Here is a 24,632-nt window from a genome sequence, read left to right on the forward strand (position 1 = left end):
CACTCCCTGTGATGCTAGCGCGGCTAATGAACTTGTTTGGGAGATATGACTGTGACATTAATTGTTGTTTTGAATTCTGCCAAGTCATAGCTTATAGTTTATTATTTATGAAGACACAGAACAGTATTTATTTAGAGTCTAAGGCAAATTGAGTGAAGCTGTGCAGCTGTCCATCACTGGGATTAGATTACTAGAGCTCAGCTCTTGCATTTGAAATTCAATTGTTACATTTCACTGTTGCTGTTGATATTACTTAGTTATTGCATATTTGAATATAGCTATTTCTTTTTGACATGGGTAAAATTATAATAATTATAAAGAGTGAGAGACATCTGCAGAAAACACAAAAATCACAAATTTTTATTACAAGATGACTCCATTAGAAAAACAACAGAAAAACTTTAAACACAGAAACGCCATCTGAGGGGGGGGAAAGCTTTTATCAAACAATCATGTCAAACAAAGCTGTTTACAAAAAGAATCGTAGCGAGGGTTTGATGGGTTACTACTACTACTACAGGTGAGAGAAACTCATTTTGATTGAAATGAATGTAATGAAGCGATCTTTTGAATTTGATGACATTCCCATAAATATTTTCATATATAAACCAATCGTGTTTGTCTCTTTATTCACTTTTATATAGACATCTGAAAAGCAGCAGCCATGATCTCTGGTCAAAGATTACAACAGCAGCTACATACACACTAACAAACATGACACATGATGTTTGAATTCGTTAATCATTGACCAGTTTTGCAAACACTGATAAAGAGACAGTTTGAAACAGCAGCTACAACACTTACACTGTGTTTTGTGCTGACCTTTATTCACGTAATATTCATCTTGGATCCTTTTAATCATCAAATCATTATTTAAAAAGGAAACATTGGGTGTCATTTTTAAGGTTCTGATGTAAAAGGAGAGGATCCCAAACTCTTTAAGAAAAACAAAACTGATGGTCTCCACCAAGGCCAAAATCAAGTATTAATGTAAGTGTTAATCACACATCATCCAAGACTAAACAAAGCTGTAATAAAAATAATAATAATAATAATGATGATGATGATGATGATGATGATTGCACAGCACTTTTAAAGACAGAGTTAAAAGAGCGGTGTGGAACAGTTCAAAGAACCTGACCAGAAATCGGAGGCTAACTGCTCCAATAAGGTCTCAGCAGGTCTGTAATTCTACTACTACTACTAATAATACTAATACATTTTATTTGAAAGTACCTTTCAGAAGACTCAAGGACACTGTACACAGCAGAAAATTAGAAAGCAAGCATAAAAGCAGACAATTTACAAAATCATAAAACAGGGTTAAAATAGCAGAATGGAAAAGGTTACGTGGGATAAGCTATTTTGAACAGGTGAGTTTTGAGTCTAGACTTAAAAAGAGAAAAGGAAGTGACATTTCTTATGTCAGGAGGAAGGGAATTCCAAAGTCAAGGAGTAGAGCAGCTGAAAGCCCTGATGGTGGCAAGATGAGGGGAGGGGACAGAGAGAGAAAGAGAAGAAGAGGATCTAAGACACCGAGATCGAAAGTTGATCTGAACCAAATCAGAGAGATATGGAGGGGAGAGATGATGAACAGCCTCACATTTATACAAAAGTATTTTAAAACTGATGCGATATTTGACCGGGAGCCAATGAAGCCGCTGTAGGACGGGGGTGATGTGGTGAATAGAAGGGGTCCTGGTGATAATACGGGCAGCAGAGTTCTGGACATGTTGGAGTAAGACCAAAAAGAAGTGAATTACAGTAGTCAATCCGCGAAGTAACAAGGCTATGAACAAGAATGGCAGTGGCATGGTGGCATGTGGAGTGAGACAGTTGCACAGTTGGAAATATGCAGACTGCGTGACATTATTGATGTGTGAATTCAAAGATCAAGTTAGTTAAGTATGAGTGGAGTTGTGTGCCAACTACCTTATCTAATACAGGAAAGAGACTGGCTTTCTAGAGCTTTAAATGTTGTTAATAAATTTTAAATTAGAATCCGATAGATGGTAAATGGTCTGTATTTGTATAGTGCTTTACTTGGTCCTGAGCACCCCAAAGCGCTTTACACTATACACAATCATCCACCCACTCACACACTGGTGATGGCAAGCTACAGATAAGATATATACACAAATCTCATAATGCATTCAGGCTTCAGATTAAAATCAAATATTGGTTCTACTTCTTCTGATTTCTATGAGGACGTGAGTGTTGTGTTCCTGAAGAAGCATGGCCTTTGGGTTTATCTTTCTTGGTGAAATCAGATCCTTTCCCGGATCCTGAAGACTTATGCCCTCCAGCAGCGCTGTGCGGCCTCCTGTCTGGATCTGAAGTAAAACATAGTAGTTAGTCAGTTGTCTTTAATGTAGGATGCGCACCACTTGCTAAACAAATCAACAAACAAATAACACTCCTACACAGTTTTTATGTACAAAATACAATAATCCCTTAAAACTATACACCGCGCACAGAGTGAGGTTTGTACCCAGAGAGCTTCTTGTTGTATGTGTCCTGTTTATTTAATCAGTGGAATCGTGTTGTTATTCATCATCTGATTGGCAGGCTGACATTTTTTATAACACGTGAGGATTTGATTCATACTTGATTTCTCAGAAGAAGCATGGCCTTTGGGTTTATCTTTCTTGGTGAAATCAGATCCTTTCCCAGATCCTGAAGACTTATGCCCTCCAGCAGCGCTGTGCGGCCTCCTGTCTGGATCTGAAGGAAAACACAGTAGTTAGTAATTTGTCTTTAATGTAGGATGAGCGACACTTGCTAAACTAATCTGATTTAAATTTATTAAATATCAAAAAGTAGAGAAACCCATGGTCAGATCAACAAGCTGGAACCTTTTCTGGAAGCATTTTTGTTTTAAATATCACAATATAGTTTGCACACAGTTTGTCACATTTGACCTCTCACCTCACTTCTACATTTCACATCTGCCTTCCTTTCAAGTTGACTGCAAAATGTGCTTTAATTTAAAAAGAAATACTGAAAAAAAAAATACTGTCAAGAGAAACAGAATGAGCTGATGATTTATGCTGCGGTACACAATTATATAAGCCCACGTTTTACATGGCCAGTTATTTACAAATGAATACATATTAGCCATTAGCTCCTATATAGTTCTTAAGTACAAAATGGAATAATCCCTCAAAAGTAAACACTGCCCAGAGAGTGAGGTTTGCACTCAGAGGGCTTCTTGTTATGTGTACTGTTTATTTAATCAGTGGAATAGTGTTGTTATTGATCATTTGACTGGCAGTCTGACATTTTTTATAACACATGAGGATGTGAGTGCTTCATACTTGATTTCTCAGAAGGAGGATGGCCTTTTGGTTTATCTTTCTTGGTGAAATCAGATCCTTTCCCGGCTGGTTTACCTCCTCCAGGAGCACTGTGCGGCTTTCTGTCTTGATCTAAAGGAAAATATGCAAAACGTCTTCCACAGTTAGTCGGTTGTCGTTAACACAGGAGATGTGCAACGCGTCCACTAATCTGAACTGTACACAGGCATACTGAATTACATTTTGTCAGGTTTAAAATGAACAGTGTGAATGCTAGAATTACTATAAATGTTTGATTTGTGAAGTTGCTTTTAAAGGCACATTTACAAACCCAACATACAACATCTGCTCAATGAGAAGCTGTTTTTATTGGAAAGGTTCCAGAACTTTGGTTACTGCTGCTGTTAACTTCACTGTTGAGGACTGCTGCAGACACGCACGGCACACTGAACTGTAATGTACACAGTGGTCGCAGACGCTGCAATTCCTCGCGCCTCCAGCTGAGCCGCTGTCTCCATCGACAGGGAGGTAAGCATGGCAGGAGGCGTTGGATCCAGGGAAGGATATCTGCATATGTATGTATGTGTGTGTGTGTGTGTGTCCAGAGTTCAGCTGAGACAGTGTCCTTCGCCCTGCCAGGCTAAGTAAACAGTCTTCCAGCCAACCCCGGTGGCCTTGCGTAGGATAGGAAGAACAGTCTGTTATCAGGGTGTTTTTGTTCAGATCCAGCCTTGAAATAATGGTGGTTTTTACTTTAGTGCAAACAACTCATTGGAATTTCAAAGCTGTTCTAACAGTCCGACACTGGTCTCTCAATCTCCCGTTGGAGAGCCGTGAGCTTCTCCATGATGTTGTCATTCTTGCGCTCAAAGAGCAGATTCTGAGAACTCACAACCGCTGTGAGCTTCTCAAGGATGTAATCCAATTTTCGCTCAGAGGTCTTATTCTGAGCGTTCACGGCAGCCTCAAGCTTCTCCAAGATCTTATCCGTGCTGCGCTCAATGAGCCCATTTTAAGAACGCATGACTCATCCCATCATTTCAATCACAGCGGGCAGCCTTGTGGGGGTTTGAACAGCCGATTCCGCTTTCTTTAATCTTCGATAAGCCAGGGCCAAGCCAGCTCCGATCAGCAAAAACCCTGTTATCATGGTTCCGAAAAGGTAGATAACTTCAATGTCCTCGATCGACAGTCCCGCCAGGCACACGACCCTCCAGTTATGCCACCCGTCCATCGTGTATCCAGCAGGGAAAGTCCCTCCAGGACACTCAGACTCACCTGAGCTCAGGCTTCTCGTTGAGAAGAGGGTGTCAATTTCATTCAGGGACCAGTTGATCAAATCCATAATTCCTCTTTTTTTTATGAGGACTTATCACTGTTATCAATGGTGTGCTTTTTATTGCAGTTAATCAATTGAGTGTTCTTAAACTTTGGGTCCAAACATTCATTTGGATATTATTTTGACGTGCGCCAACCAACCTAAACATTTCAGAGTAAGCACTCCTCATCATGGCAACAGCACTCCCCATCAGCAGTGGTCTCCCCCACCAGGAAGATTTGCCACACCTTTAAAACTGCTTAGGAGCAGATTGAAGAACATAATAAAGTTCAGCCCATCGACTTAAACTCCAAACTCCACAGACCAAAATCCAGCTGAGCATCTGCATGAACAAGCTGAATCTTTCCAGACGCCACAGCAAACACAAATGTGTCAGAGCTGCTTTTGCACCACAATGAGGATCTACACAATACTGGCTTTAATGTTACGGTCGATCAGTTTATGACCTCAATCTTAATAATGACTGCCAGGAATGAAGACAACACTTTGGCACAAGGCTCGTTTTGACATGTGTCTTTTATACTTTGAAAGTTTAAATAATTTATGATGGGTTTACTGGTTATGGGAGGACTCGGCCTCAAAGTGTGCCTAATAGCTTGTAAAAGTGCCTAGCTGCATTCTATTACTGCCAAACCATGAAGGACATCTACAAATGTCCGTAAGCTTCTGGGTGAGTATGGGCGATGAAGTAAGGTCATTTTAGAACCAATCCCTGTCTAGGTCTTCACACACCTTCTTCACATGTTTAACTGACTGCGCGATCATGGTTGTCTTTCAGAACAGAGACATGCCCAGTGGTAAGTTGTTAAAACACTAAATGCACTATCAGATTGATCGAGTTTGCCTTAAGCACACTGACTTTTAGTAGATGTGATTTCATATCAGGCTGAAATAAAACAAAGGTGTTCCTTCAATGTGTGTAACAAGTCATATCCTGGATAAATCTTATACTGTTTATTAAAAAAATGGGGCTTCATCTTGCTTCTGTCTTTCATTATTTATAAGCTGGCTTGCAAAGGGTAGGTATTATGTGTCATTGAATTTTTAATTAGCTGTTAGGGCACCAATTAATTAACACATTGTCCCGTTTGTGGTGATTGGAGACTAAGCTGTTTACACAGACATATATGATTTTTGTCATTACAGACGTGTGTGTGTAAGAGAGAGATTTTAGGTTGTATCTTACTTGTGTTTTGTTGGGCATAAAATCGAGGTTGCCCAAAATGTTGCAATCGAGGTTGGGCCTGTGGATAATGGGGTGGATTCCATCTTTGCTGTGGTCTAATAAAAACGGGGATGGGAACCGGCTGGTAGTACGGCTGGATGGGTGGACTGCTCAGTGGACTTTGGAACGAGGGGTTGCTTCTCTGCTGAGGCGCTGCTGAGTAATGAAACAGTGAAATGAGAACGCACTCTGAACATCTTTATCACACTGTAAAGAATCACGTGTCACAAAGTGCTTGTAATGTTTTAAATAGTTTTCACGTATGTGCTTGAGGAAGGAAATTAACGATATTACAATATGATTTGCAGTATTTTAAATAAAAATGTAATATACGTTTTATTACACAGTGTGCCTTCTCTTGCAAATACACTCAAATAACAAGTGCAGGGAGGTGTAGTCAGTAATTATAGCTGTACAACAAGACCACGTTATCGTACGTGTATTATTAACATGAGATCGTCTTTAAAATTATAGTTACAGTGAATACCTGTATCACACTAGGAGATAGTCATATTGGCAGATGTTTTCAGATACTCTTTCAGTTCACATGTTACTGTATTCAAATATCATCCTATAATAACTCCTCGCTGATATAAACTTACCAGAATTTGGCTGGGATTCACTACCTCCAGCACTTTCTGGTCTGGAGACAGGAGCTGCTGTTTCACCTGTTAAAAACAAAGGTTACATTTAAAGAGTGCTTCCCAAAATACTTCCCAAGAAATAGTCACCACTGAAGAAGAATAAATTCATGAGCATTTAACAGAAAATCCTCAACAGTATTTTCCACAAGACAGAAACTCACCAGAATCCCCAAATGCACCAGTGTTAAGATCTGCATCAGAACGTGAAAATGATTGGCTTCGTTAATCTTTTAGAATATTAATCCAAATTTAAATTTTCTGCTAATGCGTGCCTGCACACAGACCTGCTTTAAAGAATGGTAATCTGGCCTCAACTGGCTGTTTAAGCATCTCCATCAGAGTCTCCCTCAGGGCTGCAGCAAAGCTCTGCGTCGCTATCACCTTCTTGGAGTCCAGATTGATTCGAGGCACGTGAGGCTCAAACTTTACAACTTTGGGCAACACAACTGAAGCCTGTGGGGGGCAAAAGAAAGGTTTTTATTTAAACTTCCTAATTATTTAACTTAACCACGCCCATTCTATCTTATTCTTTAGTTTAAGTTTTCCACGGGTGTTCGTCTCACCTGTAGAAAAGCCGAGGTTTGGGATTGACTCATCAGCCTGTTGATATCTTCTCTGGCTTTTCCCATCCTATTATAGTTTTCGTCGAACTTCTTTGTGAGATCCCGAAGTTTCATCTGACCGAGCTCCAGCTCACGGTCCACCTCAGTTTGGGCCTCGCGTTCATCTTGAGCCAAGATGTCCCTCATCTGCTGATAGACAGCTGCGAGTGCCGTCTTTCTTTTGTTTGCTCCATCCTGGAACAGTGACAATAAGATATGACAACAGTGAGTTTTTCATAGTTACTGCCAGCACATTTACTTTGTCTCTGTATGACATGTGGAAATTACCTTCAGCATACTCTGCATGTTGTTCATTTGAAACACAACATTTTCAGTCTTCTCCATTTTCTCATTCAGCAAACCCAACTTGTCTCTGAGGTCAGACTATAAGAACAGACACAGAACAGCTTAAGTGCACAAATTCCATACAGACACTGCTCAGAGGGCCTGGAGAACTTTGCAAGTAATGCTTTGACTGCATGTCCACCATCTGCATTATTCCATTATTTCATTTTTCCACTACATCTTACATGCGGAAATATTTTGAATTGTTAAACTTTATTTATAATGAGGTCATTCTTATCTGTTTCTAGTGTTGCCTTGACTAGAGATGTGTGGGCCAAAGTCATTGAATCAGATATTGTGGAAAAAGAAGTGTAATACAACCTGATCCATCAGCCTAAAGCAGTGGTGTTAAATATACAGCCTGAGATCAAAGCAGACACAGCTCAATGCCTGGCATACAACACTAAGAAAAACTTGTTAAAGCAAGGAAGACTTGAACTTGGCTGTCATTTACAAACAGTTGTACACAAGGGTCCCTTTTCAGGTATGAACCCACTTCCATCTTTTTTATACAGATGGAATGTTTCCTCTCCAGGAAGTCAGCTGACTGTCATCTTTGTTTAAAGATATACACACCAACATATTGATTTATAATATTACAAATTAAATAAGTTAAAACATGTATGAATTAAGGAGAAACAGTTAACTCTGTACATAAGTCAGTTTAATACAGTATAATCGTCAATGTGAATGCAAACACACCTCCTTCAGGTTCCTCTGCTCCTCCGGAGTTAAGAAGGAGCATCCTTTGTGGATATGCTGGAGGCAGAAGCTGCAAATCAGACGGTCATGCTGGCTGCAGAAGAACTCCATCAGCTTGTGGTGGTCGGAGCAGATGCGCTCCGACAGGTCTCCGACAGGCTCGCTCAGCTCGTGGAGATGGAAGACGGGGTTTTCCCGGTGAGGGCGCAGGTGCTCCTCACAGTAAGACGCCATGCAGGTGAGGCAGGTCTTCGATGCTTCTGCTTCCATGCAGGTATCACAGCGGATGACATCGTCTTTCTCCGCTTCGCTCTCTTCTTCGCTTTCTTCTTCTCTCTCCTCTTCGCTCACTTCTTCGCTCTCCCCTTCGCTCGCTTCTTCGCTCTCCCCTTCGCTCGCTTCTTCGCTCTCCTCTCCTCTCTCCTCTTCGCTCTCATAGCCTCTCTCCTCTTCGCTCTCCTCTTCATTCAGGTTGTCTTCGCTCTTGCTCGATCTCAATTTAAAGGTCTCCACGACGGCGATGAGGACCGTGTTTTTCTTCAGCTCGGGTTTGGTGTCGAACACCGTTCGACACTGAGGGCAGCTGTACGAGTCCTCCCAGCTGGCGAGCAGGCAGTCCTGGCAGAAGTTGTGTCCGCAGGGGATGGTCACCGGACAGTCAAAGGTGCTCAGACAGATGCTGCAGGTCAGCTCATCCTCCAGACTCATGATAGAAAACTGAGACTCGTCCACTTCGGCCATGATGGGACTGACGCGAATGAAGCTGCGAGGCACAAACAAAACTTATCATTACATCAGATAATCAACGAAGGCCAACCCCTCCTGCACCAAAACTCAGAACAGCCATTTTACTGCAGTAAAGTTCATGACGTTGCACATAAATAACCAATAACAAAGAATCCACGCGGAGCTGCTGTCTGCAAAACAAAACACTGCAGACCGCTTTATACTCACAGGCCTCTGCTGCGCGTGATGAAAACTAGAGTTTCTTCTGGCTATAGAAAAAACAGTCTTCCTGCTTGCGTAACAGGACTCGTGATACAGGTTCCACCCTCCGAGCGCACGTCAGAGCCAAATAATTTTTTTTATGAACACATTCTGATTCTCGCTGTGAGAAATAAATGAGTTATTTCTCATCCCTTTTTACACATTCAAAACATTTTTTAAAATGGAAAACGGTGAAAAAGTCTGTTCGAAGAGAGTCGTGTGCCCGCTTTAACCTAAAACGTACCTGCTCCTTATGCCACCTGTCCTTCTGAAAAGAAAGACATGTTTTTTTCTTGTCTTTTTTTTTTTTTACTAGTAATCACTGGTGAATTCAGAAGACATATTTTTTAAACTAGAATAAATGAATTGTAGCAATAATTTACCAAATACACTTACTTACACTCTGATCCACAAGTATTTGGACAGTTACAGAGGTTGTGTGACTTTACCGCTGTATACAACTATAGTGGATTTTAAATGAAAAATAAATCAAGCTGTGACTGAAGTTTTGAATTTCAGGTTAAATTCAGGGGGTTAATCAGAATATTACATTATCTGTTTAGAAATTACAGTAATTTTTTATGCATAGTTCTCCATGTTCAGAGACTCAAAAGTCCCTGGATAATTAACTTGACCAAGAACCAAGAACATTCTTGATTGTATCACTGTCGAGGTCTGCAATCACGAGATGCCTTCATAAATGTAAATCCAGACGGTTTAGAACAAGATGAAAACCACTAGTTACACTAGGAAACTGGAACAACAGGTTAGGAAAAGTATGAAGAAGGGGAGACACAGCTCATGATCTGAAACAGACGACATCATCCGTCAAACATGGTGGAGGCAACATTATGGCACAGGCCTGTACGACTGTCAGTGGAGCTGGCTCGCTGTTAATAATGTGACTGCTGATAGAAGCCACAAGATGAATTGTGAGGTATACGGAGTTATACTCCCTGCTCAGATTCAGCCAAATGTTGTAAAAAGGAGTGGACCCTTTACACTGCAAATAGATAATAACCCAAAACATATGGGAAAAGCAACATTTGGTTATGCCTAGCTGAGTGCTGGCAGGCACTGACTGCAAATGATTTTCTTCCAAACATTAAAAAGCAATCTTGATGTTGTAAAGGCTCACCTTTCAGCACATTCACTTCACCAGATGCACCTTGTTTCTTTTCCTCACCTTTGATTGGGTGTGGTGCTTGGCCTTAATTGCACTCACCTGTCACTCGTTATATAAGGACTGCACTCACCTACCCCTCACTCTTTCTTCACTCCCACATGGGGCGGCAGCTGAGGTGAGTTTCTCTTTGAGTCTCCTGAGTTCATGTATCATTTTGAGTTACTTAAATCGTACTTTATGTCCTTTTTAGAGAGAGCAGTCCATGTGTGTCTTTCTTTCCTTCCTTCTTTGCCTTATTGATTTGGAGAATAAAAGGAAAACCCTGAGAATAATTAGATGACTGCTTATTCTTATTCTAACCGGATGAGCCCATGATGCTGATTGCTTAAGCCCTGAACCTTCCTTCCTTCAAAACATGGTCCTCCGAGCCGGAGTGGTATTAGCGTCATGGATTCAAAGCAGCCATTGACTGAAGGTTTGAGAAGATCCATTCGTGATAGTCGACCTCCTGCCTACCTGCAGCAGTATGACGTTCAGTATCCTGGAGCTAGAAGAGCTACATGTGAGACAGAGAGTCAAACAGAATGCCAACATAGTGACAAAGACACACATGGGCTGCAGGATCCTGTCGGAGAGTCAGAAAGACAACCAGAGACATCCCCTGCTCCTTTACCCACCAATCAAGATGAGCTCTCAGCGAAGGCGGTCGCACTTTCTCCTCTCCTCCTCACCCTTATCTTCCCTGCTTAGCCTCTATGTCCTTGTCCTGTCTTGCGTGCATTACTTTCCCTGGAACAGCCTCTCACTGTCGTTCTCTAAACCTAAAAGAGAATTATGGATTTGATCAACTGGTCCCTGAGTGCTATTGACACCCTTTTCTCAATGAGAAGTCGGGGCTCGGGAGAGCCTGAGTGCCCTGGAGGGACTTTCCCTGCCGGTTACACGATGGACGGGTGGCAGAACTGGAGGACCGTGTGCCTGGCGGGACTGTCGATCGAGGACGCTGAAGATATCTACCTATTCGGAACCATGATAACAGGGTTCATGCTGATCGGCGTTGGCCTAGCCCTGCTTTATCGGAGAAATAAGAGAGCGGAACCGGCTGTTCAAACCCCCACATGGCTGCCCGCTGGATTCGAAGCGCGGGGACGAGGTGCGACCTCTCACAACGAACGTAATATGGTCAACACCTTGGAGACGCTTACTGCTGCTGTGAAGGCTCAAAACAACACCATTGAGCGTATGAGGGGAAACATCAGAGAAAGGCCTGCTCAAAATGACACCCTTGAGCGACAGTTGGAAAACATCGCGGAACGGATCACTGCAGTTGTGAAGTCTCAGAATCAAAAGACTGACAACACCTTGGAACTGAAGTTTGATACCATCATGGGGAGGCTCGCAGCTCTTCAACGCGAAGTTGAGGGACCTGTCTCAGAGTGCTAAAATTCGAGCTGCTCACAAAACAGAAATTAACAATATTCAACATTCGGACACCACGGCGCCAGCTGCAGGCCCAAGGCTGGAGCCCACCAAAACAACTCCCTGATAACGACTGTGTGATGACTATTCTTCCCGTCCCATGAAGGCCACCTGGGTTGGCTGGCAGACTGTTTACTTAGCCTGATAGAGCGAAGGACACTGTCTCCGCTGAACTCTGGACACGCACACACATACACTTACACTGATAAGCACACACTCATCCCCCCTCCCTTCCAAACGCCTTCGATGCTTGTTTCCTGAAGGGGCAGCACGGCGGGTCTGTGTGCCGCGCTGGAATGGTAGCGCTGTGCAGGGTGGCTGCTGTGTTCGCTTCGGATTACTCCTCAACCCCCACCCACCCCTGTGGCTTATCATGTCTTCACAATGTTGTGCTGTGGACATTTATGTGCTTCTTGTGCAGAGGAGTTTTTTTGTTTCCTGTTCTCATGCTGTCCTACCATGGAAGCATAGCATGAGTAGGGGTCTCTTTTTTTCCTCTTGTACTTTCCCCAGTGTAGTGTACATTTCAATGTTTTTTTCTGATTCTACCAATCTCTGACCTGTATCCCCATGTAATGTTTGTGCTATATGTGTAAGGTCGGGGGGGTCCTATTTCACTGCAGGGCAACCTGCATGTGACGAATAAAGCTTTGATTGATTGATTGAGGTGATGAGGGAACTCCTGATGACAATGAGGGAGATTAGGCAATTCATGATTCAGTTATCTCCTCCCCATTCTCACAGTTCCTCCAGATCTTCGATTCACACTGTCTCTGATGAAAGCAAACACATCAGCAACATGAGCAGTTCCCAGTGATTGATCCAGCAACATGTCAATCACACTCTCAGCCCCCCCAGGTTAGCCGTCACTCTGGTGCAGTTCTGGCTGCTAGCCCTTCTTTCCCTAATTCAACAATATTAGATGCTGCAGTTCCTTCAAGTGGTTTGCCTAGATCAGTTTTTCCTACACCAGATGAGACTCCTTTTAATTTCCTGGCCACACCACTGCAAGGTCCCCACCAGATTTCATGTGTTCAACCTGCTGTTCCTCTAGATGAAGACCCTGCTCAACCTCTCGTTTGCATTCCGGAACCAAGGCAGCACCCTCCTGTAAAGCAGCAACCAGCTACATCTGATGGTTTGCATGCACAAAACCCTTCAGTACCCATTACTGCTAGTTCTAGTCACCCTGTTAGCACTAGAACACATGTGTATAAACTTGAGGGTCCTTCTTTCCCAGACCTTACCAGAGAAGATGAAATCCAGTATAGGCTGTTACGAATGGCCCTTACTAACCTGCTTGACCCTCATGACACAGAGCATTTCAAATATCATGTCCTTCTTGATCATCTGAAAGTAGACCAAGCTAAACGGTTAGCTATTTCCTTTTCCTATGCTCCTGACCCATACACTCAAGCCATCAAAGCTCTTGATGAGCGTTATGGGCAACCAAGACAGCTAGCATTGAAAGAGCTACGGAATATACTGGAGCTTCCTCCTATCAGAGCAGGTGATGGTCGGACTCTGGATAATTTTGCTCTTCGTGTACAAGCTTTAGTTGGTTTGCTTAGCACTATGGGTGATCAAGGACGGACAGAACTAAATTGTGGCTCCCATGTCGATCGCCTACTTGAAAAGTTGCCCGCAGAGCATTCCAGTCGCTTCAAACGGCATATTTACAGGGAACAAGGAGATACGATGTATGACTTACCTTTGTTCTCATCCTGGTTGCAAATTGAATTCAAGTGTCAACCAAGAAAGGACAGTCCTGTTTCATCCTTTAACCAGCCACGACCTGCCCATAAGTACACCTCTCCACTCACAACAATATTACATGGGACAAATGCATCCGATCCTGTACAGGCAGCACAACCCATCATAATGACTAAGGCAAGATGTGCATATTGCTGCTCACCTGAACACCACATTAGCAAGTGCCCCGAGTTCATTAACAAGACAAAGGATGAGAAAATAAACTGGATAAGGAGAAACAAACGGTGCTGGCGTTGTGCTAGAACTCATCAGGCTGCGAAGTGTGATCTGAGGAAAGCATGTGCCACCTGCATGGAAAGACATCTACAGATCCTATGTGAGGTGAATCAGAGACCTAGAACTGAAACTAATCCTGTAGTGAGGACACTGTACTTTGATAGACCTAGCGATCGCCCTAGTGTCCTTTTAAAGGTTGTGAAAGTGCTCCTGCGTAATGGCAAAAGAACCCTGGAAACATATGCAATACTTGACGATGGCTCCCAACGTACCATGCTTCTGACATCTGCAGCTAAGCATCTCCACCTAACTGGGAAAGCTGAAAAATTATCACTTAGAACTGTCCATCAAGAAGTTGAAACCATTCAAGGTTCTTGTGTAAGTTTCCAGATTTCTCCCATCGCACATCCAGAGAAAACTTACACAATTAACAATGCCTTCGCTACAAGTCACTTAGCACTTTCAGACCACACCTACCCCGTATCCTCTCTTCAACGGAGATACAAGCATCTTCAAGGTATCCCATTAACCTTCATTAACAAAGCAGTTCCACTACTGCTCATAGGCTCTGATCATACCCACCTTATTACGCCTATTGCACCAGTTAGACATGGACCATTTGGATCTCCTGCAGCAGTCAAAACCCACTTAGGATGGACACTCCAAGGTCCAATCACAGACTTCCAACCCCAGAGCAGTTCCACGCATGCCCAATGTTTATTCACATCTTCCAGTTCAGGTTCAGGAGAACCGCTCCAGCACATCCTTGTGTCCGCTGATGGCTCTGAATTCATTCAGCCACCTCATACTCTACCATCAGCAGTACCTATGTCGTCACCGGCAGTGCCACTATCACCAGTTCCACCGCCTGTGGCTGCCATTCCGCCAGTGGTCAGGGCGCTGCCTGCTCCTGCATCACCTGGTCCTGCCTCTGCCAAGCCCCGTACATTGCCCCCAGCACCTGCAAAACTGCCCAACGGTCTGCAGGTCTGGGCCTGCCGCTGCATCCCACGCGGTTGGCATTTGGACCTGCTTTGCCGTCACCGCTGGTTACATGGTCGGCCCCCTGAACTGTCTAGCCTGCATTGTCGATCTCTAGGTCAACCCCCTGAACCTATATTAGACCTGTAGCATGTCTGATTCCTCTGCCCCCGCTTTGTGAAAAAGAGCATCTCTAATCCTTTGAACATATTTCTCAGTAGAAATATGGGGGCGGCTGTTGTAAAGGCTCACCTTTCAGCACATTCACTTCACCAGATGCACCTTGTTTCTTTTCCTCACCTTTGATTGGGTGTGGTGCTTGGCCTTAATTGCACTCACCTGTCACTCGTTATATAAGGACTGCACTCACCTACCCCTCACTCTTTCTTCACTCCCACATGGGGCGGCAGCTGAGGTGAGTTTCTCTTTGAGTCTCCTGAGTTCATGTATCATTTTGAGTTACTTAAATCGTACTTTATGTCCTTTTTAGAGAGAGCAGTCCATGTGTCTTTCTTTCCTTCTTTGCCTTATTGATTTGGAGAATAAAAGGAAAACCCTGAGAATAATTAGATGACTGCTTATTCTTATTCTAACCGGATGAGCCCATGATGCTGATTGCTTAAGCCCTGAACCTTCCTTCCTTCAAAACACTTGATAGTAAAAATCATGTTAGTTTGTCCAGTTATCACAGAGCCTCTAAAAATGGGTTTTATTGTACAAAAATAGGTCTAATTCCTAAACAGTTAATACCATTTTTAAACCTTTGCACTAAAGCTGAAACTCTGACAGAACAGAAATCAAGAAACATGGTGACCTGGAAACAGCAGTGAACACTTAGACACAAGGAGCACGCACAGCCAGGGAGACAACGACGTGACACAGCTGGATCTGAGTAACAGAACAGGGGAAGCAAAACTTTGCTTCCCCTTTGACTAACCCGCAAAATAAAACAGGAAGTAACACGCACATCGAGACCCAGAAAAGGACACATAAGCTTGACATTAGGAAAGGGGACTAACAGACATGGAAGCAAGTGACAGACTGGGGAGACAAGGGATGAGACGCGAAGGAAATGGAAACTGGTAAGGCAGACCGAAGACAGACATGACGGAGACACAGAGAGGGGGGGAGTGAGGGACAAAACATGGGGACGAGACAAAGCCATGAAAGAAACCTAATAGCAAAACAAAACACCATGAAGTAAAAAATCTCAGAGACCCTCAAAAGACCAGACTGTACAAAGCTAAAACTCAAATCATCTTCCTAATGCAAAAGAAAGAATAATGAATTTACACAAAACTCGAAACCCCTTTGCTTCAATCTTTAGTCACACTATTTGTTTATTTATTATTTGACATGTTTCTATTATATAGCGAGGCGCAATCATAAGCATTTTAAAGAGTTTTATTGGAAAAGAAGTCAAATTTAAACAACACAGTATTTATAGTGTTACACGTGCACTGACCATACGATAAAACATCCTCGTGACTTCATAGATCTGGAAGCAATTTGGTGATGACCAGTGCATGATGGGTCACTGTGTCATAAGTGGTTCAAAGTGATCAAATCACTATTTTGGATTCAACACCAGATCTTAATCTGATGCAGAATTGATGACCAGTGCTTAAGAAGCAGGAGATTTTGACCAATATTAGCACATTACTACATGTTTTGCATGTGATCTGTAAGGTTTCATGGTTTTCCACTGATAGAGTTAATGGAGCCAACAAATGTGCCAGCCAAGACCTGCACCTGGATAAACAGTGAATAAGAACGCTGTCCGGTAACAATGGATATAAATTATGCGCAAAGCAGTTAATATTTTGTGGGCGATTGTGGCTCCAGAGTTGGGAGTTCGTCTTGTAATCGGAAGGTTGCCGGTTCGAGCCCCGGCTTAGACAGCCTCGGTCGTTGCGTCCTTGGGCAAGACACTTCACCCGTTGCCTACTGGTGGTGGTCAGAGGGCCCGGTGGCGCCAGTGTCCGGTAGCCTCGCCTCTGTCAGTGCGCCCCAGGGTGGCTGTGGCTACAATGTAGCTGCCATCACCAGTGTGTGAATGTGTGGATGACTGAATGTGTAAAGCGCTTTGGGGTCCTTAGGGACTAGTAAAGCGCTATACAAATACAGGCCATTTACCAGGCCTTTTTTTTTTTTTTTTTTTTGATAAACTGGATTATTAAAATAAATTACTTATTTTTTGTTTTTACTTCAGGAGGAAATATGGCTACAATAGCTTTTGGTTGCTTAGTAAACTGAAAACTGAAACACCATAGGACACCTTTAATTATAGCAACAATCGCACCATCTGACTGTGTATGGTATTCATTGTTGCATTTTGCAAAAGGTAATGGAGGAGCCATTTGAGAAAATCCAGAAGGCTGGATAGATAGCCTCTAAAAAGGCAGGGTAAGGGAACTTGATAGTGTGGAAGGGATACGCCCTCTCTGCCACGCGATAGAACGTAGCGGTGCCGGCCTCACAATCCAACAGCACGCCGACACGCTTTGGATTTGGATTAGCAAGCACGGTCTCGCTGCTGTTATGCCAGACTGACAGGCCGACATCAAGCCACTCGACACACCAGGACTGGACGTTGCGGCCCAGTCGACTGGTGGGGCCTTCGCGGTCGATGCTGCTGTAAGCCAAGCCTATGCCAATGAAGTTAATGTTGGTCAGTCGCACTTCCCAGTAATGGCGTCCCGTAGAGAAACCCTTGGAGGCGAGCACCTGGGAGCAGACAGCAAAGCGTCCGGGGCAGTCGGGGTAGTTTATGTGCTCGTCTGACACGGAGGCCTTAGTGAAGTTCTCGGTCAGCGCGATGCTTTTATGGGCGGTGCTTGGATCGAAAGTGAGTTCTGTGGCGTCTGAAAGGGATAAAAGGAAAGACCATTTTATTTTAAAAAACAAACAGACACGGCTGCTGTTGCTGCATGAGCGGATGATGCCTGCTACACTTACATTTCAGAAGTTCACCTCTCTTTTCAGCTGTGCTTATGTCTGGGGGAATATCTGGAGCTTCTACAATTAAAGACAAAGTAAATCATTTGTGTTGCCATATTGGAAAATGGACATGGTTACTGTAAAACTGGAATTGTAGCTTGTGCCAAGTTGGGGTGTATTTACATGGTGATAGTGATGATTTTGTTTGCTTTCCACACAGCTGTCAGAGTTGCAATAAGTGAAATAAAGACATAGACCAAGTTTGTCATCAAGCTCAGAGATAACAGAAGATGAATGGCACCTGTTCTAAAGTCTGTTTGTGGTGCTGGGACTACATTAGCAACTCAGCATACAGTGCTCAAATCTGATGTCTGTCTACCTGGTTTCTGATTAGGTTCAGCTGCAGGAGAACAGTCTCTGGGTTCCTCTTTCACTCCATACTCCAGCAGGTTTTCCATTGAACGGGCGTTTTTCTTAATTCCCATAATGCCAGTGGACTCATTAGGCTTTGTTTTGGTTTCTAGAAAGTAGAGAAAGGCAGTGAAGTATTTATAACACTGAATATGCATAAATCAGATCTAAACACTGGCAGGGAAGACCCGACATTCTCCATATTTATTATATAGGTTCATTATTACATCTTCATCAGGACTGTGTGTGGAAAAACAGAGTTCATTACCAGTAAGAATTGACACAGATGTGACACAGGAAAAGATATGGCACTGAAACAATTCTTCACATCGTCACTGTGAACAGAGTCATAACAGATGTTTGCACACAGCTGCACAAGCAGAGGAAAAAAGCTTTTTAAACCTTTCTTTGGGTTTATGCAGTTTTTATGTCCTGATGACATTAAAATTACAATAATGGATCTCTCCCAGTTTATTTTGTGCAGGGCTTTAAAATAGACTTGCTTCTAGAACCGACCACCACCAAAACGTTTGACTTGGATTCTGTATATGGTGTCATCCTCTATTAGAAGTCCTGGAAACAAACTGTCGAGGGACTGTGTGCTATCTATTGGTTCATTAAAAAAAAATAAAAATCACATGTTCCTTACTTCGAGTTCTTTTCTTTTTGGCTGTTTGGGCTTGAGGACCTGGACTGTTGGACTCGCGGAGTCTGGGCTGAGCAGGAGAGCACTCCACTTCTGAAAAAGCATTAAAAAAAAAAAAAGATTAGAAGCATTTTATTCTTTAATTTTTTATTTGTTGCATGTGTTGCATTTAAATGACTTTCTTTCCTGAGAAGAACATACCCAACTCTGGCTGAGCTCCGGTACTTTCAGGTCTTGCTGGTCCTGAGACAGGAGCTGCAGTTTGACCTGTGGAGGGTAAACGGTTGCATTTAAACAGCACTTTACTTCTTGTTCGTGGGACTAGTGTACCCTGCCCAGTGTATGGTTACTGGGGCCCCACCTGGGAGGCAGCCCTGAGAGGGAGCTTGACAGAGAGTGGCTGCTGGCTGGGCCATTGGGCCTTTCCAGGTGCAGCCCAAAAAGCTACATGGGCCCACCCTCCTGAACCTGAGTGGTGTTCTGTTATTGGACCTCTTTGCAAATCAGTTTGTCCATAACGAACACCATGTTTGAAAATATGGATGTCCTGAATGGACCATGTTTTGCACCTCCATAGTATTTGGCAAGGATGCCTGTTGGGTGAGGTGTTTTGGGCATGTCCCAGCAGAGGGAGGCCCCGGGGCAGACCCAGGACATGCTGAGGAGATTGCATCTCTTGGCTGGCCTGGGAATGTCTGTGTCACCTGGATTAGCTGGAGGAGGTGACTGAGGAGAGGGAGGACTAGATTTCGGATCCTTGAAGAAAAAAAAATCATAACCCTTTATCACAAAGTCTTCAATCTTTCCTTTGATTGCCAACATATTAAACATGACACAAACTCACCAAATTGCACCAGTGCTAGTGTTAATTTCTGCAACAAAATTTGAACAAAACCTGCTAATGCATGCCTGCACACAGACCTGCTTTAAATAATAGTAATCTGGCCTCAGTGGGCTGTTTAAGCATCTCCATCAGAGTCTCCCTCAGGGCTGCTGCAAAGCTCTGCATCGCTATCATCTTCTTGGAGTCCAGATTGATTGGAGGCACTTTAGGCTCAATCTTTACAACTTTGGGCAATTCAAATGAAGCCTGTGAGGAACAAGAGACAGGGAACGCTGTTTATTGTGACATGATTTTTAATCCCTAATTATTTATCTAGTACCATAAATGCTCTGTCTTGTTCTTCAGTTTAAGTTTTCCACCCTTTTCTTCTTTCCTGCTTCACATTCCTGTGATAATGTTTGACTCACCTGCAGAAAAGCCATAGACTGGGATTGACTCAGCAGCCTGTTGATATCTTCTCTGGCTTTCCCCATCTTATTACAGTTTTCATCTAGCTTCTTCATGAGATCCCGAAGTTTCATCTGACCGAGCTCCAGCTCACGGTCCACCTCATTTTGGGCCTCACGTTCATCTTGAGTCAAGATGTCCCTCATCTGCTGATAGACAGCTGCGAGCGCCGTCTTTCTTTTGTTTGCTCCATCCTGGAGCAGAATAAATACAGACACAAAATATGAAAATAATGAGGTTTTATCAGTGCATTTAAATTATATGACAAGTAATCTATGGAAATTACCTTCAGCTTGCTCTGCATGGTATTTATTTGAAACACAACAGTTTCAGTCTTCTCCATTTTCTCATTCAGCAAACCCAACTTGTCTCTGAGGTCAGACTATAAGAACAGACACAGAACAGCTTCAGCGCACAAATTTCATACAGACACTGCTCAGTGGGCCTGCAGAAGATTGCAAGTAACACTTACATACTTGTTAAACTTCATTTACAATGAGATCAGTGTTATCTGTAGAAAGTGACGCCTTGAATAAAGACGTGTGTTTAGATGCTGAGGGGAAAAAAGATCCATTACCCTAAACTAGGAGTGTCAATAATACAACCTGAGGACTGAACTAGGCTTCAAAGAATCTGTTATCAGGTGCATATTAGGGGATAATATGCACCTGTCGATCACTGTGTTTAACATTTGCTCTCCTGGACTTAACTCGAAAAACCTGGAAGGACTCTGTTCTCATATATTGCTATGTCCATTCCAAATAAAGATATAATTTAAAAAAAAATAATTTTGGTACTTGAGACCCTCCATAATGCTGGTTTGTGTGATAGCATTGCTTCACATGCTACATTTCTATGAATAAGCTGATTGTTGTTATTGTGTAAAGTTAGTGATTGCAAGAAAGTCTTATCTGTTGTAATTTAGTGTGATAACATGTGCACCTGTGCTGACAAGCTTTGTTTCAGAGCGGCACTTGAGTGAATTCCTGGGTCCACTAGGGCCGTGCTGATCCACAAACAAGAGATTTAATACAAGTTAGCTCTGATTCTGTGTCTATCCTGCTCTTATCTGCTTCTATCCCATGGTTAACATTACATTTTATTGTGGTTTAACTGTAATACTTCATCTGAAAGATGCTGAATTATTGAAAGAGATGTTTATATTATTTCCTACTTGCATCAGTTTCAGAAGCACATTTCTACTCACCAGCAAGGTTGTGTGCTTAATGTGTGGCAGCGATAAATAAAGTTCTGCGATACAGTGACATCATCTCATGTCTCTGATCGGACATTAATACACGGGGACAGGATTGAACCACATTCCAGAGATAGTGGGCTATCGTGTCTGCTGTAACAGGATCCATTCTGACTGGTGGATGGATTTACAAAGTGTAAAAGCTACTGAGAAGTAAAAAAAAACTTGTTCTTTTTACTGTTTTCTCAGCAGGGAGCCCTTTGCTTATACCATCCCATGTCATAAGAGTCATTGCTTAAACTCTCAATCTTAGCCAGAAGTCTAAATTATGGTCAGTTTTGCAGCTATCTTACTGATAAAGACCCATGGCTTGCAATACTACACTAAGAGAAAACAATAAACCCAAGCAGCCGTGCCAAGATATGCTTGAAGATGCAAGGACAATGAAGATAAGGAGATAATGAAGGTAGATGAGGTTAAATACCTGGGATCAACCATCCAATGCAATAGACCGTGCACAAGTGAGGTGAAGAAGTGAGTGCATGAATGGTGGTTGAAGAGGAGAGTCAGGAGAGAATTTGTGATAAAAGGCAGTGAGACCTGCTATGATGTATTGTTTAGAGAAGGTTTGAACTGACAAGAAGGCAAGAAGGCTGAGCTGGAGGCTGCAGACTTGGAGATAAAGAGTTTTATGATGTTTTCATATTTTCCTGCATCATTGTTATGCATTTTATTTATTTTAGTGGCATTTTACATTGTTAAGCACTTTGTGCAGCATGGACTGTTGGTAATGTGCTACATGAATAAACTTGACCTTGACCTTGACAAACAGTGCTGCAAGGATGAATTTAGAATTTACTATAATAAGCTTGTCCTAGTTTGAAAACAGTTGCACAGCCAATCACTACAGGCTTGAACCTGTTTAATGTATAAAAACTGCTCTTGTGTGAGGAGCGGTGTGTGAAAGTGACATTTTCTTCTATTATGTCAAATTACAGACAGGTGAAGCACATGACTGAGCACCACCTTAAGCTGACAACCAACAAGAGCAAATGGAAAGAGGAACAGCGCTCTACTCCACTGAACACACAGGGAGGGGTGCTACTGTCATAGAGCCCTGCTCGCACTTTGAACGCGTTGTCTGCTAAAAGCTGACAACGCAGTAGGGTGTGATCAACTGACTTAGGGCTGGGCGATATGACCCAAAATTCATATCTCGATATTTTTTAGCTGGATGGCGATATAAGATATATATCTCGATATATTTTTTTTAAGCCATAAAGTAAGAACAAAAAGAGAGTTCTTAGTCAAAGCTGTGTCCCAGATGTCACACAGGCACTTTTATTAACATACAGCACAGATGTACATGAAAAATTACTCAAAATTAAATTATGAGCATTCATTAAATAATAATGCTCCATAAATAAAAGAAAACAAGGTTGTTTTTGTGCTAAACAAAGAGCTCACAATTGTGCAGTCAAAATGTAAACTAAAAGACGCTGAGCGTAATAACAAAGACAGACAGATTTCACAGCTGCTCTGTTCCCAAGTTTTACTGTGTGACTGATAGCCTGGAGTTTGAAATCCGCTTCATAACCACGTCTCTTACAGGTGCCATTTATGGTCCTTATACACACACAATACGGTAATATTACGTTGATGCACAGTACGTATCACTCCGCGAAGCTCTTCGGTAGCCGTAATGCGCCGACAATCTATCAAGCGGTGCAGCTCCGTAGCTGACCAAAGTCGTACTCAAACATTTTTGACAGATTGCTGAGCGCCGTGTACCACATAAAATCGGTTCGCGGCCATCAAGCACAACCAGAATTCATACATAAGGCGCGCTGTCAACTTTTGAGAGAATGAAAGGATTTTAGGGTTAGCGCTGTTAGCTCGTTAGCATGTTTAGCTCGTTAGCACGTTGACGCCGTCCAGCCCCACGCATGGGGCGATGCGCAGTAACTCGTTAACGGAGATTTGCCGTGTCCGTCTTGTCGCTGCCTGCACGTGAAGCGATGGGGTAGGAGGGGGAGTTGTCTTCAGTGAAGGCGAGGCGGAGTAACGTTGCGTAGAGACAAAAGTGGACGAAAGAGAGGCAAACTTGCGGCTCCACAACTATAATTATAACGTAACATAGACTATATCGATATAAAGGATATTGTCACATCTTATATCTCGTATAAAAATATATCGATATGTTTTAAAAACTCGATATATCGCCCAGCTCTAAACTGACTTACCCGTGGGGATTATGCAACAACTAAATGATTCATTCTGATTCATATGCAAGATTGTCATATTTTGACCATAAATAATAATAATAATAATAATAACCGTTTCCCATCATAAATGTGTAAACCAGTATCATTGTAAAGTGTGTCCATTTCACTCTTTGGAGAGCTAATAAAATGTAAAAGGTGGACCGGTATGTCTACTGTACGCTTTGACCTTATATCAGGCGGCTTATATCAGGAAGGATACTAAAACGTCGTACAAGGTAATTTCTGGCATTGGAATGTTGATTAGAGGAGCCATTGATTATGACCTGAGAAGGGGAAAGCTAAAGACAGGCCCCTCCTTTAATATGAAGTACAAGTCTAACCTAAATTTACTGGCTGCTAGCATTTGGACACATTTTAGAATTAACCATTAAGTTCCGATTTTCATTCATTGTGACCACAAACTGTACATAAAACTCTAATATTATCCTGAATATAAGGAACTGCCAGGTGAATACTAACAGACACACCTCTTTCAGGTTCCTCTGCTCCTCCGGACTTATGAAGGAGCATCCTTTGTGGACCTGTTGAAGGCAAAAGCTGCAGATCAGACGGTCATGCTGGCTGCAGAAGAACTCCTTCAGCTTGTGGTGGTCGGAGCAGATGCGCTCCAACAGGTCCCCGACAGGCTCGCTCAGCTGGTGGGGACGGAAAATGGGGTTTTCCCGGTGAGGGCGCAGGTGCTCCTCACAGTAAGACGCCATGCAGGTGAGGCAGGTCTTCGACGCCTCTGTTTCCATGCAGGTATCACAGCGAATGATCTCCTTTTTCTTCACTTGGCTCTCCTCTGCAGTCAGGTTGTCTTCGCTCTTGCTCGATCTCACTTTAAAGGTCTCCACGACGGCGGTGAGGACCGTGTTTTTCTTCAGCTCGGGTCTGGTGGCGAACAGGGTCCGACACTGAGGGCAGCTGTACGACTCCTTCCATGTGGCGAGCAGGCAGTCCTGGCAGAAGTTGTGTCCGCAGGGGATGGTCACCGGACAGTCAAAGGTGCTCAGACAGATGCTGCAGGTCAGCTCATCCTCCAGACTCATGATAGAAAACTGAGACTCGTCCACTTCGGCCATGATGGGACTGACGCGAATGAAGCTGCGAGGCACAAACGAAACTTATCATCGAATCAACGAAGGCCAACCCCTCTGGAAGTTAAAC

General features: G+C 43.0%; 2 protein-coding genes across 4 annotated transcripts; both read right to left on the reverse strand.

Annotated features, from left to right (window-relative positions):
- Positions 1–338: 338 nt before the first annotated feature.
- On the reverse strand, positions 339–9,245 carry LOC101475981 (E3 ubiquitin/ISG15 ligase TRIM25). Of its 3 annotated transcripts, none has more exons than XM_076885241.1 (11): positions 9,108–9,245; positions 8,154–8,916; positions 7,395–7,490; positions 7,068–7,301; positions 6,789–6,957; positions 6,666–6,695; positions 6,463–6,528; positions 5,822–6,013; positions 3,318–3,428; positions 2,608–2,724; positions 339–2,333 (listed from the first exon to the last, which is right to left on the reverse strand). In XM_076885241.1, the coding sequence occupies exons 2-11, from the start codon at positions 8,892–8,894 to the stop codon at positions 2,185–2,187; spliced, it is 1,905 nt and encodes a 634-aa protein (XP_076741356.1). In that variant the 5' UTR covers positions 8,895–8,916; positions 9,108–9,245; the 3' UTR covers positions 339–2,184. The 3 variants fall into 3 exon arrangements, with proteins under 3 accessions (XP_076741356.1, XP_076741357.1, XP_014267401.3); XM_076885242.1 differs by having other exon boundaries at positions 339–2,327; positions 5,822–6,016; XM_014411915.3 differs by having other exon boundaries at positions 5,822–6,016.
- A 6,860-nt stretch (positions 9,246–16,105) lies between these two features.
- LOC101475477 (E3 ubiquitin/ISG15 ligase TRIM25) lies at positions 16,106–24,547 on the reverse strand. Its single transcript, XM_023154411.3, has 9 exons — positions 23,951–24,547; positions 20,290–20,385; positions 19,964–20,197; positions 19,634–19,802; positions 18,914–18,979; positions 18,716–18,805; positions 18,035–18,175; positions 17,674–17,733; positions 16,106–17,579 (listed from the first exon to the last, which is right to left on the reverse strand). The coding sequence occupies exons 1-9, from the start codon at positions 24,545–24,547 to the stop codon at positions 17,038–17,040; spliced, it is 1,995 nt and encodes a 664-aa protein (XP_023010179.3). The 3' UTR covers positions 16,106–17,037.
- Between the last annotated feature and the right edge of the window lie 85 nt (positions 24,548–24,632).

This window comes from Maylandia zebra, linkage group LG6, assembly GCF_041146795.1.
Source record: "Maylandia zebra isolate NMK-2024a linkage group LG6, Mzebra_GT3a, whole genome shotgun sequence".
Lineage (NCBI taxonomy): Eukaryota > Metazoa > Chordata > Actinopteri > Cichliformes > Cichlidae > Maylandia > Maylandia zebra.

Bases quoted from the DNA above. Each gene is read 5' to 3' on its own strand.
- LOC101475477 (XM_023154411.3), bottom strand. From the start codon at position 24,547: ATGGCCGAAGTGGACGAGTCTCAGTTTTCTATCATGAGTCTGGAGGAT. The intron at 18,980-19,633 runs GTCTGTGTGCAG...TACCCTCCACAG, and splicing joins ATTACTATTATTTAAAGCAG to GTCAAACTGCAGCTCCTGTC. The intron at 18,176-18,715 runs GTAAGGAACATG...TCTACTTTCTAG, and splicing joins CAAAAAGAAAAGAACTCGAA to AAACCAAAACAAAGCCTAAT.
- LOC101475981 (XM_014411915.3), bottom strand. From the start codon at position 8,894: ATGGCCGAAGTGGACGAGTCTCAGTTTTCTATCATGAGTCTGGAGGAT. The intron at 7,302-7,394 runs GTAATTTCCACA...TCACTGTTCCAG, and splicing joins ACATGCAGAGTATGCTGAAG to GATGGAGCAAACAAAAGAAA. The intron at 3,429-5,821 runs GTAAGATACAAC...ATTTTCCTTTAG, and splicing joins TTATGCCCAACAAAACACAA to ATCAAGACAGAAAGCCGCAC.